The sequence below is a fragment of the Trematomus bernacchii genome, unplaced genomic scaffold, assembly GCF_902827165.1.
Source record: "Trematomus bernacchii unplaced genomic scaffold, fTreBer1.1, whole genome shotgun sequence".
Taxonomy (NCBI): domain Eukaryota; kingdom Metazoa; phylum Chordata; class Actinopteri; order Perciformes; family Nototheniidae; genus Trematomus; species Trematomus bernacchii.
In genome coordinates this window covers 6,143,574-6,157,596 of record NW_022987739.1, presented here as the reverse complement: position 1 = coordinate 6,157,596, position 14,023 = coordinate 6,143,574, and the positions used below count along the sequence as shown (strand labels likewise).

The 14,023-nt window shown below is 38.3% G+C and overlaps 1 protein-coding gene across 3 annotated transcripts; it reads left to right on the top strand.

Annotated features, from left to right (window-relative positions):
* The first annotated feature begins 729 nt into the window (after window positions 1-729).
* il23r (interleukin 23 receptor) lies at window positions 730-13,297 on the top strand. Of its 3 annotated transcripts, none has more exons than XM_034147845.1 (17): window positions 730-1,033; window positions 1,532-1,571; window positions 1,673-1,764; window positions 2,205-2,316; window positions 2,444-2,619; window positions 3,859-3,979; window positions 4,092-4,276; window positions 4,541-4,864; window positions 4,944-5,014; window positions 5,859-6,054; window positions 6,160-6,357; window positions 6,604-6,702; window positions 7,491-7,646; window positions 9,890-10,030; window positions 10,167-10,254; window positions 10,744-10,834; window positions 11,476-13,297. In XM_034147845.1, exons 3-17 carry the CDS (start codon window positions 1,686-1,688, stop codon window positions 12,124-12,126), a joined length of 2,688 nt encoding a protein of 895 aa, XP_034003736.1. In that variant the 5' UTR covers window positions 730-1,033; window positions 1,532-1,571; window positions 1,673-1,685; the 3' UTR covers window positions 12,127-13,297. The 3 variants fall into 3 exon arrangements, with proteins under 3 accessions (XP_034003736.1, XP_034003739.1, XP_034003738.1); XM_034147848.1 differs by having other exon boundaries at window positions 1,445-1,571; XM_034147847.1 differs by having other exon boundaries at window positions 1,441-1,571.
* Window positions 13,298-14,023: the final 726 nt, after the last annotated feature.

Genomic DNA, 14,023 nt, shown 5'->3' with positions numbered 1-14,023 from the left:
AATAATAGTGAGATTGAGTTTGTGTTCTGATTCAGAGCGCTGTGTTCATGTTCACACTGTGGTTTCAGAGGTTTTGCAGGTGAGAAAAACACTTCAATGAGTGCAGTGAGTCAGTGCTGTTTATCTACCTGATTGTTTGATGTGTTGAATATAATTTGTCTAGCAGAAACCAGGACTTTAATCCTTTGATGTTTTTTATATGTCAGTTCTTAAAATGAGCAAAGAAGAAGCTTAAGGTCTCTTTTATCTTCACATCTGGGTTTTCCATGTCAAGCGTTTTAGTTAAGAGATGGAAAATAACCAGCGAAAGGAAATCATGTAAGCTTGAGAAAGTCTCAGTCTCACAGTCAACACCCTGGCACTCCGATGGACTTTATACAGAAGCAAACACCTTAATGAGAAAGGTTGGGGTGATTTTTTTAATGTTTTTTAATGCGCAGTGACCTCCTTCAGGATTAAAGTGTACGTTTATTTTACAAACCTAACTACCTAAAAGGCATATCATCTTTAAGTTCTGTCAGTTCAGGGACAGCAGTGAATTATACTTAAATAAACATGTATTGACTGTGTATCTTGCCATTCATAAGCACATTTTAAGTAACTATAAAAAGAAAGGGTCTACACTAACAGAAACAAAGCTAATGAGGTCATCATCTTTTTTCAAAGTAAAAATTGAGGTCATGCAGTGAGTTACATTTTGAGTTGATCACCTATTTTATCTGCCAACAGCAGCACGTTTTATTGCAGGTTCTCAGCAATCTTCCATCTGAACCTTTGTGGGGATGAAAACAGGTAACCAAAGTAGAGCATCAAAGTACTGAAGCTACTGTTCAAAGTTTCTGGGTTTAGCAAAACACCACCAAACTAGGTCAGTGGCCTCTTTAAGATGTTTCTTTCAACACAGGATAGATCATTTTATTCAGAAGCATTGCTCAAAGCAAGTCATCTGAGGAAGACGACATGAACGCTCAAAATGTGTTGGATATATCCTGATGAGAAAACCCTAAAGGCACACAGACGCCATTCAATTCTGGTGAGTTCTTTCTTACCCTATCAACTCATGTAACTTGAAGGTGTTTAGGGTTTCTGATAGAGTGTAACCCATTTTTTGTAAATGTATAAAAAAAAAAAACATCATAACATTAATCTGGCTGCTACTTAGGAATTATTTATCTAATATATCATTCCAATCACTTTCACTATTTCACTATTTAACTATTTACTATTTTTCCTTTTGTATTTACTATTTACTTGCGCTATTTTTTTCTGTTTATCTGTTTTATTGTGTTGCACTGTTGGAGGAGCCTGTGCCCTAAGATTTTCATCGTCGTAACTACACTGTAGCTATGCACATATAACTAATAAAAGCCTTGAACCTTGTTTTAGAAACGTCTTTAAAAATCTAAAGTTCAAATTTGACGTAATGTATTTTAATCTCAGTCAGATCGCAGAATTACACAGGATATACAAAGACCTTTTGGTCTTATCTACCATGGTGCGTGTGTCAAACACTGTCTCTTCCTCATATCAGCCAGAAGATCCTCTGCACACAGACTGCTGAATGGCTGAGGGTAAGTTTTAAAGGTCACTTATATTTAGGGAAATTCCCACTGACTGATTTTTACCAAAAAAGTATTTGGTGATTTATAATAAAACAATTTTTTATTTACAGCTGCTGAGTCTAAATGAGAATAAATGCTGCAATGAATCTCTCCTCCACGCTTTGGAGGATCCTCATTGTTCTTCTCTGTTTTTCCATTAACCGTGAGTATTACAGTTAAAATACATCCATCAATGCTATCACTATTGACTTGTTAATGTCTGTTAGAGCGCACTCCCTGATTTAGTCAGAGGTAGCACAACTTGGTAGCTTTTGTGGTTTCGCTCTCTAAACCCTGTCTTTGCAGCTCTGACCTGAGTGGTGAGCTTAAAATAATTTCGATATATTTTGCATTACAATTAAATAATCATTGGAAGACACACTTCTTTGTCTTAAACCTTTCCTGGGATGTGTTATTACAAAGAGAAAGAAGAAAGAAAAGATCACATTCCTGCATTTTAGAATTTAAACATGTTTACTGTATTGCAGGGTTTAAATGAACCAACACTTACTTTGAAAATTCGTATAATTGCTTGCTTTGAATAGTACTGCTATGTAAACCTCTGCATCTGTGTTTTTTGAACATGTTTTCCTTTGCTCCCAGTTTGCAGCTCTCAAATGATTCTCCGGGGCTTCCTGACAGTGAAACCAGCTAAACTCTTCCTCATCGGCTCAAACCTGACAGTGTACTGCCACGCCAACAAATGTGAAAAGGGGTACGAATGTTAGACATCATTTTATAGCCTACAATACAATATGACTTATTGTCTTCTGTACATGCATCTTTGTATACAGTTAATTATGTAGAAAGTATTAAAATGCAGTTATGTTATTGTCCTCCAGTTTCAAATTGTCCCTGGAGGTGGATGGCGAGACTGTGACTTCTTCCAAGAAAGTCAACTGCTCCACAGCGATATTCGATCTGATCAATGTCCGGACGCCATTTCCTTCAGTGGCGTGCATGCTGAAGGCCACACACTCTTCTAAGAATGTCGCTGGAGGGGACCTTAAAGGCGGGCGTATGTACAGTTGTCTCTGATGTCAACAGTACATTCATGTATAATGTGTGAATTACAGCAATATTTTCTAAAGACAATATCTGTCCAACTCAATTAAGCTGCATTCACATGACACGCAAATTTCTCTTTACTCACTGTAAAGTTTTGCGTTTAGAGCCTTGCGGTGAAAACAGCCAGTACGTTTAGTTTCTACGGTTGCGTTCACTGCTACATACAGCTGTCCTCTGATTGGTTGTACGTTGAAAGGTCAGCGGTAAACGAGGTCAAAGTTTAAGAAGCTCTGCGACTATTTCGAGAGGTGCATTAAGCTACATTCACATGATACGCACATTACGCAGTCTGCTCTTTGCTCACTGCAAGGTTGGGTGCAGAGCCTTGTGATGAAAACAGGCAGTTCGTTTTGGCAGTTTAGTTTCTGTGGTTAGCTAGCTTGCGCCACTGCTTACAGCTTTCCTCTGATAAGGTCAACAAGGTCAAATTTGAAATTAATAGAACTTTGAAAGCAGAGCTTGGCAATAATTTAGAGTGGTGCAAAAAACGCATAGGATGGTGCTTTCGCCTAATCGGCCCGCAAAGGTTTCTCCAAACACAACAGCAATGTCAGCGGTGCCGGTATCGTGTGAACGCAGCTTTTTGTTGCTAGGTAGTTTTGAAGGACAGGGATGCTATTTTTCTTAGTTTTAAGCAATCGGAGATGCAAGAAGACTAAATCCATTTGTCTTGAGGTAGGAATTAAGGTAGACATGTTCAAGATACTATATGTCAAACTCCTATTTACTTATTTTAACCCTTGTGATGTGCAGCTGTCATAACAAAATAGTTAAATTAGCATGTCCAAATATATGAAGTATACCAACCAAAAAGGTGAAAAAAGCATAAACCGGGACACCCTTGAAAACGAGATGGTGCATCTCAAGGGGTTTATCCTAATAAATACATTTCTATATAAATATATATATAAAAACGTATTCTCAAAATGTTAAATTCAAATTATCTTTCCGTCTTAAATGTTGAAGTAACTGTACAACTTTGATATGATTTGGTATGATATGAATATTTGATATGAATATATGAATATTTGATATGAAGCTCCCATTATTATCTTTTGGAAAAGTAATAAAAAAAAAATTGTGTGACGGTTTAAAGGACATATTTTTTGCATTTCCAAGCAGGCATACAAAAATGACAGTGCTTTTAAAAATATGTTTCTATTTTGTTTCCCATCCCCTGTACTTGAAGTCCCTCCAGATAAACCTGAAAACATAATATGTGAAACGACAAGGAGCTCAGATATAATATGCTCCTGGGAGAAAGGACAGAAAACATACGTCAATACCACCTACAACATTTCACTAAACAGGTATGGTGCCAAATTAATGTTTACCAGGTTTTCTTGGAGGTTAGTTTATGCTTTTGACAACAGAGAAGCTTATTTTTAATTGGTATTTGAATTGTTGATTTTGTATTTGCAGGGAAAATGGGACCCGGATAGAGTTGTATCAGATCCAAGATGATGAACAAAGGGGTAGCCCTAACCCCCTCACCATATCCAGAGCGGTGAAAGAAGAAAACATTAAATACCAGTTGATTATCACTGCTTACAATCACTTTGGAGAATCTCAATCTGATCCATTCGTCTTCTGTTTAGCGGATATCGGTAAGACATCATTTCTGCAGTGTTGGGGGGGTTACTTTAAAAAAAATCTGAGTTACAATATAGTTATATGTAAAAATCATTAACCTAATCTTAGTTTCACAAAATAAAAGTATTGTGAACAAATTACTTTCTGTTACTTTTGGATTACCTTAATATTAAATGCATTGCCAGGTGTCGAGGTATTTGGCTGAGCTTGCAGCATGACGCCTTGGATCATCTGAGCCACGTGTGTGCACGCTTCTTCTATATTATTTTGTATTGCAGTTATACCAGAGACCCCTCGTATCGTGCACATAGAGTTTGAGAATAACTCCCAAGCAGCCGTGTTGCAATGGGAAACCTCCGACCCCTCCGAGCATCTCAGATCTGATGTCAGGCTCCGCACAGATAAGGCCTCCTCCTGGGTAAAGTCAAACTACAAGGCAGAGGGAGCAGATCTCAACAAGGGTCTGATTCGAGTGTCTGGCCTGAGGCCTCTGACTGATTATGAGTTCCAGAGGAGAACATGCATCTGGCCGCATACCAACACGCCCAGGTTAAACTGCAGCAAATGGAGTGCATCTGTGAGGGGGAGAAGTCCTGGAAAAGGTTAAGCTCACAAATATTACTAACTTTTTTTTTTTTTAATATGATGCACTCAAATAAACCTTTGATTAAACGTCTTCAGGTCCGTCTCAGCAGCTGCATGTGTGGAGGATGTTCGACAGCCCGGGGTCAAATGTGACTGTTTTGTGGAAGGTAATGTAATCATATTATCCATTTTGTAATGCAAACATGCATGCATAGCGAAAGCCAAACATGAATCAATAATGAATTGAATTATTCATAATTTTTTCAATTTTGTCAACTTAAAACCAGTTGCTGTCTATAGTGATGAGTAGACAGCAACTGTCTACTCATCACTATAGACCGCAACAAATGCCCAAAACACCATATTTGCATAACAATTATACTACTGATCTGAAATGCATGCATACATGGATACATTGCAGTTTCTAAGGAGTGGGAACTCCCACAACCACAATCTCAGGGGATTTAGAAAAATGTGTGACCTGATTATGATTCCGGTTCCACTTGTTTCTGTATCTTCTCACCAACCCTATCCTGAACCCCACTCACTGAAAACTAACTTCAGTGTTATGAATGCATTTTATCGTAAAATTCCTTTTCACAGTTAACAAAACTTTACGATTTTGTGACCTTTGGACTAGGCCAGACTTTCTGATTCCAGTTTTAATACAGAGCTTCTGGTAGCTATGGGTTCATAATCAAATATAGAACTTTCTGCATTAAAATGTCCAAAAATGACAACATGCATTTTATATATTTTGTTGACTTGTGTACATTAATCAAAATTATATCCTAGAGAAATATCCCTGAAATATTAATCAATATAATGGGCCTTTTATAAATTGCCTGCAATGGCGATGTTTCTGCACATGCGTCCGAGTTGTGGTTTTCAGCCAGCAGTGGTATATTGACTTTATATCCAGTTTTGAGGCCGTGGTTTCTCATGCTATTATCTGTTATCTAACTCCTGGAAAGCAACTGAATTACCATATTTCCTAAACTTCTTCCCCAGCCTCCATCTCCAGAGGATTACAGTGGAGTGGTGCAACAGTACAAGATCTTTCTGGGTAATGAGCAGAAACAGGAAGTCCTCTCTGGACCTGCTTTGAGTTCAGTTCTTGTTCCAGCAGAAATCAAGGCAATAAGCATCAGTGCCGTCACCTCGTATGGGACGTCTCCGCCGGCCGGTGTACCACTCAAACATTCAGGTACACAAATATTTTCACAGAAGATAAAACCCAGAAAAACATGTTTGAGTTTAATGATGATAGGAAAAAAAGCCCCATAAAGTTCAATAATTTATTGTCTTTTAGGTGGTTTTGCACCTGTTTTAAGAGAGTTGGCTCCTGCAGCTAACAGCAGTGCCGTGCTCGTCTCCTGGACGTGGACGGACGATAAACACTGGTCCACATATGACCCTCTGCACTATGTTGTACAATGGACAACTGTACCTGGAGCACAGATGAAGTGGCAACGAGTGTCTAAAGATCAAAATAACACTTTAATTACAGGTACACATCACACATGGTGATAAAACAAAACCTGGCATTGCATGATCACATAAAAAGAAAACATGGCACCAAATGTTTGGAAATGTCTTCAGCTGAGATGAAGCAGCGTCCTCTTGTGGGCAGTTGGAGAATTACATTTGTTTAAAGCTCTTAATACAGATGAGTTTACATGCATGAGCAAAGTTAATGTTTGTAGAGCATAGTGTACTCATGGTGAGAGAGTTTATTTCTCCTGTTTTGTTTCAGGCCTGAGAGCAGGTGTGCGGTACAACGTCTCTCTGTACGCTGTGACCAGCAGAGGAGTCAGCGCTCCATCATCCAGGCTGGTCTACTCCAAAGAACAGAGTAAGAGTCATAGCCTTGTGCTTCACTTTAAAAAAAAAAAGCTCCTCTCATGTCCTTAGAGGTAAAAAAAAGTCTGCGTAAACAAATACTTACAAATATATAATAATATTCCACTTTAAACTGTTCAGAACCCTTAACCAACTTAAAGTAAAAACTACAATTTTGATTCCAGGGCTCTAGATCAAAAGCTTGATATGATAGTATGGCATGATTTTACGCTGTAATGGTGGGTTTAATGGGTTTCAATAGGGACATTTTTAAGGGGCTGGACAAATTAAAAATGTAAAAATATCCCTAGTGAGGCACAATGGGATTAAGTTGAGAATATTTCATCACCCAAATAGTTGGGAATACCTTTATTAGTCCCACAGAGGGGACATTTACATTGTTACAGCAGAGAAGAGAGACAAATACCGCTTAATGTTACCTAAGCATGCATAAAAAAAATGTTTAATAAAAAGGTTACACATTTTATAAAAATACACATCCTGTAACAGTTCTGAGGATTTAGAACAGAATTGATCAGAATCAGAAACAGGTTTATTGCCAAGTAGGTTTACGCATACAAGGAATTTGCTTTGGTGTGAATGGGTAAACACAGAAAGAGAAAGTAAAATGTAAGATTTAATTTTAAGTAAAAAATGTATACACCAAATATAAATATATAAAAAAACTAAGTACGGTATAACAGGACAAAACACTCAGAACTCAAATATATATATGAAGTATTGGGATTATATTCCCATCTCCAGCATTATCCTCTCTCTGTCCCACTGTCTGTGTTTCAGAGCCGGTTTCTGGACCCAACCTGTCAGTTCTGGTCCACGAGGCCCGGCGGGTCCACATCCAGTGGGACGAGCTTCCTGTGGACCAGCAGAGAGGCTTCATCACACACTACACCGTCTATCTGCAGACACTCGACTCCAGCAACACTAAACTCAGCGGTGAGCTTATTTAAATGAAAATGGCTGAAACTATTGATTGTTAGTTGACTAGTTGATTGACAGAAAATTCAGCAGGTGCTATTTTCAAATCGGAAGATTGTTTTTGTAATTTCTTTCAATCAAAAAAGAGTTTTCAAGAAAGCTGCTTTTCTTTGTCTTTTTTTGGTTTATTTTTAAGACTGTAAGTTGGAAAAACCAAATGACGCTAAGACGTCCCCTTCTGCTCTAAGACATTGTGAAAAACACTTGAATCATTCATAAAAATAGATTTTGCAGCACTACCTGTGAACATTGTTAGGATGATCCTAATTCTGAATTCAAATTCAAATTTTTATTAAAATATTTCACATATTTATTTCAGTACTGTAAACACAACACGATTCAATTCACCTGCATTGTATTGATATTTTTAAATCTGATTTATCCTGTAATAGTAAAACATTATTTGCATGGCACTGTGGGTAATTTATGAGATCAGACGGCTCGGAGGAAACACAACTGTGCTGTGCTTGTTTCCTGTTCTTGTACATGAGTAGGACTTATCTTTATGCTCTGCTAAACCTATGTCGTGTGTACTTTACCTGCCTGTGTATATGCAGATGTGTGGGAAATACCTATATATGTGCAGTAGTATGCATATTTTGTGTGTCACAAGCCACAGTGACGTAATGGAAAGTTTGCAGCGAGCATTCCACTGATACTCCCCTCCCACAATGCATCAGCAGTCAGCAGGGTATTTCACCTCTTACTTCCAGTAACATGGTGAATGTCACACAGCAAGTTTGACTCTTTTGAGAATTATTCATTATTAAAACAGCAAACATCCACATACAATATAGAACTTGTGGAGAAAATCTGTTGTTCTAGCATTGATCCATCAGAAACCCCTCACCATACATAAACATGTGCACGTTTTATCTCAGAAAGCTTGGCTTGGAGTTATCTCCTCTAGGCTTTTTGTTGGACCAAACTGATTGTACATTTGAATTTATATTTGGCTAGGACAAAGGAATGCATGTATTAACTAGTGAGAACATTCAAACCCTGGTTGTCTTGTTCACAGTGCTTTCAGTGAATCATAGTTTTCTAGAACTGGCTTTTACCACGAACAGGAAGTCGTGTGGCTACATGCACACATGCAAACATAAGGCTGTTACTAACCAGCCTGCCTCATACACTATTTCCAGAACCTCAGTGTTAAAACACCTGAGAGCTTACTCTTGTTGACATGTTGTATATGTACTGTATATAGTGGAATTCTTTAAGTCATTTCATCTGATGTTTTACGTCATTACTATCTTATTCTCATCTTATTCCCTTTTTTCACATAAATTACCACATAATAATAAATTATCAGAATCCAGTGCTAGTCTGAAGATAGCAGTTCTGATGGCACTTCTTCACCATGGCCTTTGACCCCTAACCCATCACAGTCCCCCTGCTTCCACTCCTACTGCTATTTATTTAATTTTTTACTTTATTATTTGCCCCTTTTGTTTGTTTGTTCACCATGTAAAGCAGCCTTGGGTCCCTCGAAAGGCGCTATACAAATGTAATCTATTATTATTATTATTATTATTATTATACTGACAAAAATATAGGGTTGTCCTGCAAATGTAGGTATTTTGTACATTTCTAAAGCTGTGCCAGAATAGACTGGGCTCTCATTTCAGACAGAGGGTAGTATGAGAAAAATATAGCACTTTTTGAACACTAGAGCATCTAAACATGTTTCAGTAGAGGCACAAAATACAAATATGAACCTGAAAATGAGAACAAAATGTCCATATCACCATATGGTATTACCATAAAAAAGGAAACTGTGATGGAAACTTCTGAAGCAATGGATACAGGACTCAGAGAGACACGGGGAGAGCTCGAACTTTGATGGCAAATACTGATGGTTTATTTGGAGCTTCGGCCGGAGAATTCACAAGACATGTGCTGAGCCACGAGTTGACACAACGGATGCCAAACCAATTCTGAAGATCTCTACCCCAGACCAATGTATTTAGCTAGTTCTGAGAGAATAATCAACATTGTGCACAACAAGATAAAGCACTATAACACCTCTATCAGCTGACGCCAACAGGCAGGAACAGGGAGACAAAACACTGAGAGCACAGCAGCCCAATGTTGCAGGCCTGTGCTCAGTGAGAGCAGTACCAACAGATAAACTGGGTCAAAGTTATTGGCCCAGGAAAATATTTCCCCAACAGAAACCATGACTGTGTTTTATCCAGTGACGGTGTCTGGCTCCGGCCCCAGGACTTTGTGGCTGGACTGTCCTGAAAGAACTCTGGCTGTGCAGCTCTCCGCCTCCACCTCCGCAGGAGAAGGGCAGCCGGGGAACCGGATCTTCTCCCAGCCTAAATACCCTGCAGGTCAGTAATTTCCCAGTATCTGTAATTCCCTTTTATTTTATACATAGGCAAGAAATCCTCATGTGGTACGATTAACGAAACTTTGTATCTCAACTCCCTGAAAATTGCTGTGTCTTTTCCTTCTTCTTTCCTTTAGCTGGCCTGGTGATTGTGATCGTTTTCATCATAACCCTCTTTCTGGTGATCGTAGCCAACCTGATGTGCTGGAGTTGTGTGAGAAAAAGGTATTAATAAGCATGACTTATGTACTATTGTTTAATGGAAACAAAACAATCATAACAACAGGCATCATCTAACAATAGTGAGAGTATTTCTGAGGATCAACAACACTGCTTTCTTAATTCACTGCAAATGATTTTTGAATGCACATAGGTTTTGTTTTACTAGTAATCTGGATGGATTCCACTGTGGCTGACTTCATGAAATGCAAAACCGCAACATGAACCCCAGATCATGAAGCCACATGATTTAAATGGAAAGAAACCCCTTCGCAAAGATTAAAATCTGTATACGTGGTCAAATCAACCCAAACCGATACGTGGTTTTAGCTGTGGAGATACTGAATGTGTGCTTCATGCAATGTAGCATTGCCATTATTAGTAATACACAGTAGCAGTTTAACAATACTTTTCTGAATCCTGTACATCATGCATGGTTACTGCATCTGATAATTACCAACATTATCAATACTGAAATGTGTCTTTCTATCTCAGGATTAAACAGAAATGTATATCCTGGGGACCGGCCTGGCTTGATGAGAACTTACCAAAACTTGGAAACAGTAATGCCATTAGACTATTGAAGGTAATGAATTCACTGTTACCTCTTTTTGTGTGAACTGCTGTCACTAAAAGACCAACAACTCTACAACTACACCAACAGGAACAATACAAGAATAGTTATATTTGATCAAAGACAACAACAATGTAGTATCTAGAGGTTTACCAGCCTGGGCTATGGCAGTATGTGATCTATCTCTACAATTAAACGTATGCTTTCACACAAACTACATCACATCACATCAGTACAATCCTGGCATCTCTCTATTGGCTTTCATAAAGTCTTGATTTAAGATTTTACTGATCACTTTTAAAGCACATCTGGGTCAGGCCCTAAGCTATATAGCAGAAAAGTTTGACCCTATGTGAGGCAGCTCCGAAGTCAAAGTTTGAATTTAAAGGGGCCCTTTTATGCTTTTGGGAGTTATCTTATTCTTGTAGTGTGTGTGAAAAATCCCAATGTTCCCTTGTGAGGGAGTTTGTCTCCCACAGACATATCATTATTATTCATATTGTTGTAATGTTCTGCTTCACTCTGACAACATGCCACTTGCTGCTTGAAATGAACACCAGACATTTGATAAAACACACGCTTATACGACATGATTGCAGTATATTCATCAACTTTCTATGGCTTTACTTTTATTGTTGTTGTTTTCGTCACAGGAGTTTGGAAGTGAACCGTCCTTTTCCTCCTCTCAAGACGACCCTCCGCTGTCGGCCATCAGTTTTATCTCTCACGAGGAGAGGGACGACGTGTATCCCACCATCCACGTCGAATCATCCCAGGATACATCAGGAGAACCCACAGAGGACACACCCTTGCTAATGTCACACCGCGGGACAATGCTTTTTGACAGCCAGCAGGAGCATGGCTACAAACCCCAGATTGCCACATTGACTCCACAACAAGAGGAGGTAAAGGAGACAGAGGAAGAGCAAAGGGCCCTACCATCAAGTTTAGATGAAGACAGTTGTGTGTTTGAAGGATTACTTGGAGGCTTTCTGTCCAGAGTGGAGGTGGAGCCCACTGATCCACCTCTGGAGCTGAATCTCAGCTCAGTTGGTGCTCTTTTGTGGCCCAAAACTCCTGAAAAAACAAATGTCTTGAATGAAGGCTTTTTACTGGGGAGGAGGGGGACTGAGAACAATGTGGAAGGAGAGTCAACCCTTGATTTACAAGAAAGGGAAAAAATGACTCCTCACACTACGGACACTTGTTTATCTCAGTCTACAGATGAGATAACCCTGACTGGTGGTTATTTCCCTCAAGGAGCTGCCGTGAGCAGCCCTGCACGCTGCGACACACTGTCATAGATATCAGGGCCAATGGGAACGACACACACAGGACAATCTGCACTACTTAACTGATTTTTAAGAAAGCATTATTTTCAAGCACCACTTTACTTGAAGTGAAGACAACTGTCCCTTGGGGTAATCATGTTTCAGGTGATCTGTAATGATGAGCGATGTACTTATATACTAACAAAGCACTTATATACTAACAAAGGACTGGCTTATCTAAAGCCAGTTGAGTAGCACTTGAAATGTTTTGGCTCTATGAAACCTGATGTACTTATATGATTCTGTTTTCTTCAAGTTTGTATCTTCTTGGTCGAATGCACTTATTGTAAGTCGCTTTGGATAAAAGCATCAGCTAAATGAAATGTAATGTAATGAGCGGCTCTGTTCAAAACTAAGTAAATAAATGAATAAGAAAAGTTTATTTTGTCAAGCCTCAATAGAAATCCCTTAAACTTGCATTCCTCTAATGGCCAACAGGAGGCGACTCCACTGGTTGCAATATGAGGTCTGATTGTATAGAAGTCTATGAGAAAATTACAATATTTCTCTATTTATTTTTCATCTCACTTGACCATTTAAAAAAAAATAATAATAATAGTTGTTTTTCCTGACTTACTACAAAGACAGTACATAGTTGGCAATTATGAACATTATTAAGTAATTTTTGATTCTCTATAATCATTATTGAAGTCTGCTATTTTAAGATATAATTGAATATATTGTGGTCTGGTTGCCCTGCCAAATGCACTTTGCACAATCTGGCAACCAAAATGTGTTTTTTCAGCTGTACAATTAATACATTATTTATAAGTAATTAATAAAACCATGGTCACAGCATTTTGAACCGCATGTTACGTAAATACACAGCTGTAATTATAGAGATGTAACTCATCCTGCACATGTCACAATTAAGTCATACACAGCTGATCTCTATTTACTGCTGAACGTGTTTGTTTTATTTCAGTATTAAGGTGTGACCACTGTATGATTCTATTGTTAGCCATTGTTAATTATCTGACGCTGAAGTGACACTGAGTTTAACTCTTTCCAAAACACATCCAGACAAAAGTCAGTTGTGGGGTCTTCCTGTTACATAAATTCAGCTCAGTTTTGTGGTATTAAAATGTGCCCCTGAACCTTTCACATGTACCACCTGCAGTTAAACACCGTTTTTTTAACACTTCCTGAGAGTTGTTTCACTTCCTTATTGAAAATGTAAAATTTCGGGGGTCTTTTGTTCTCTAAGAGAAGTTTAAGAATCAGTACATATTCAGGGGGCATCTAAAAATGGATTCTCTCATCCCTTTTTCTGATGTTTTGTGTGCAACACTGCAGTCGATACATTATTATAAACCAGTATTGTGCTTATACACCTTAAGGTTAAATGGTTAGTGCAGTTTTAAGGGAAAGTCCCCCAAATATATCATACAAAGATACGATGGAGAGAGTGAGAGTGTGAGAGACTCTGGGTGGCGTGGAAAATGTGATGATGAAAATGCATCTTGCAGGTTGTTGTGCTCAGCAGCTCCTCCTCTCACAGTTGTCAGACTCTAAAAGTTATTATGAACATCAACCTGCAGACTTTCCTCATCAGGTCAGAATACAAATAAATCCTCTAAATCTTCCATGTGGGAATCAGGCATTTATGGGATTAAACCTGAATCCCTGTCTTCTTCATTTTGGTAGTGATTCATAAGGACAGATTTATAAGGAAGCTTTGAAAATGCTGGAGAAAATCTAAAGACTACGTTATTTATTTCAATGTCCAGACGTTAGAAAATTACAGGAAATAATAATCTGTCATTGTAGTGCCAAGTGATGAAAGAAATATTCAATACATTTAAAGTCAAAGTAAATAAGAATTAGCAGTAAAATATATACTTTAAGCATTAATAGTCAAAGTAATTGT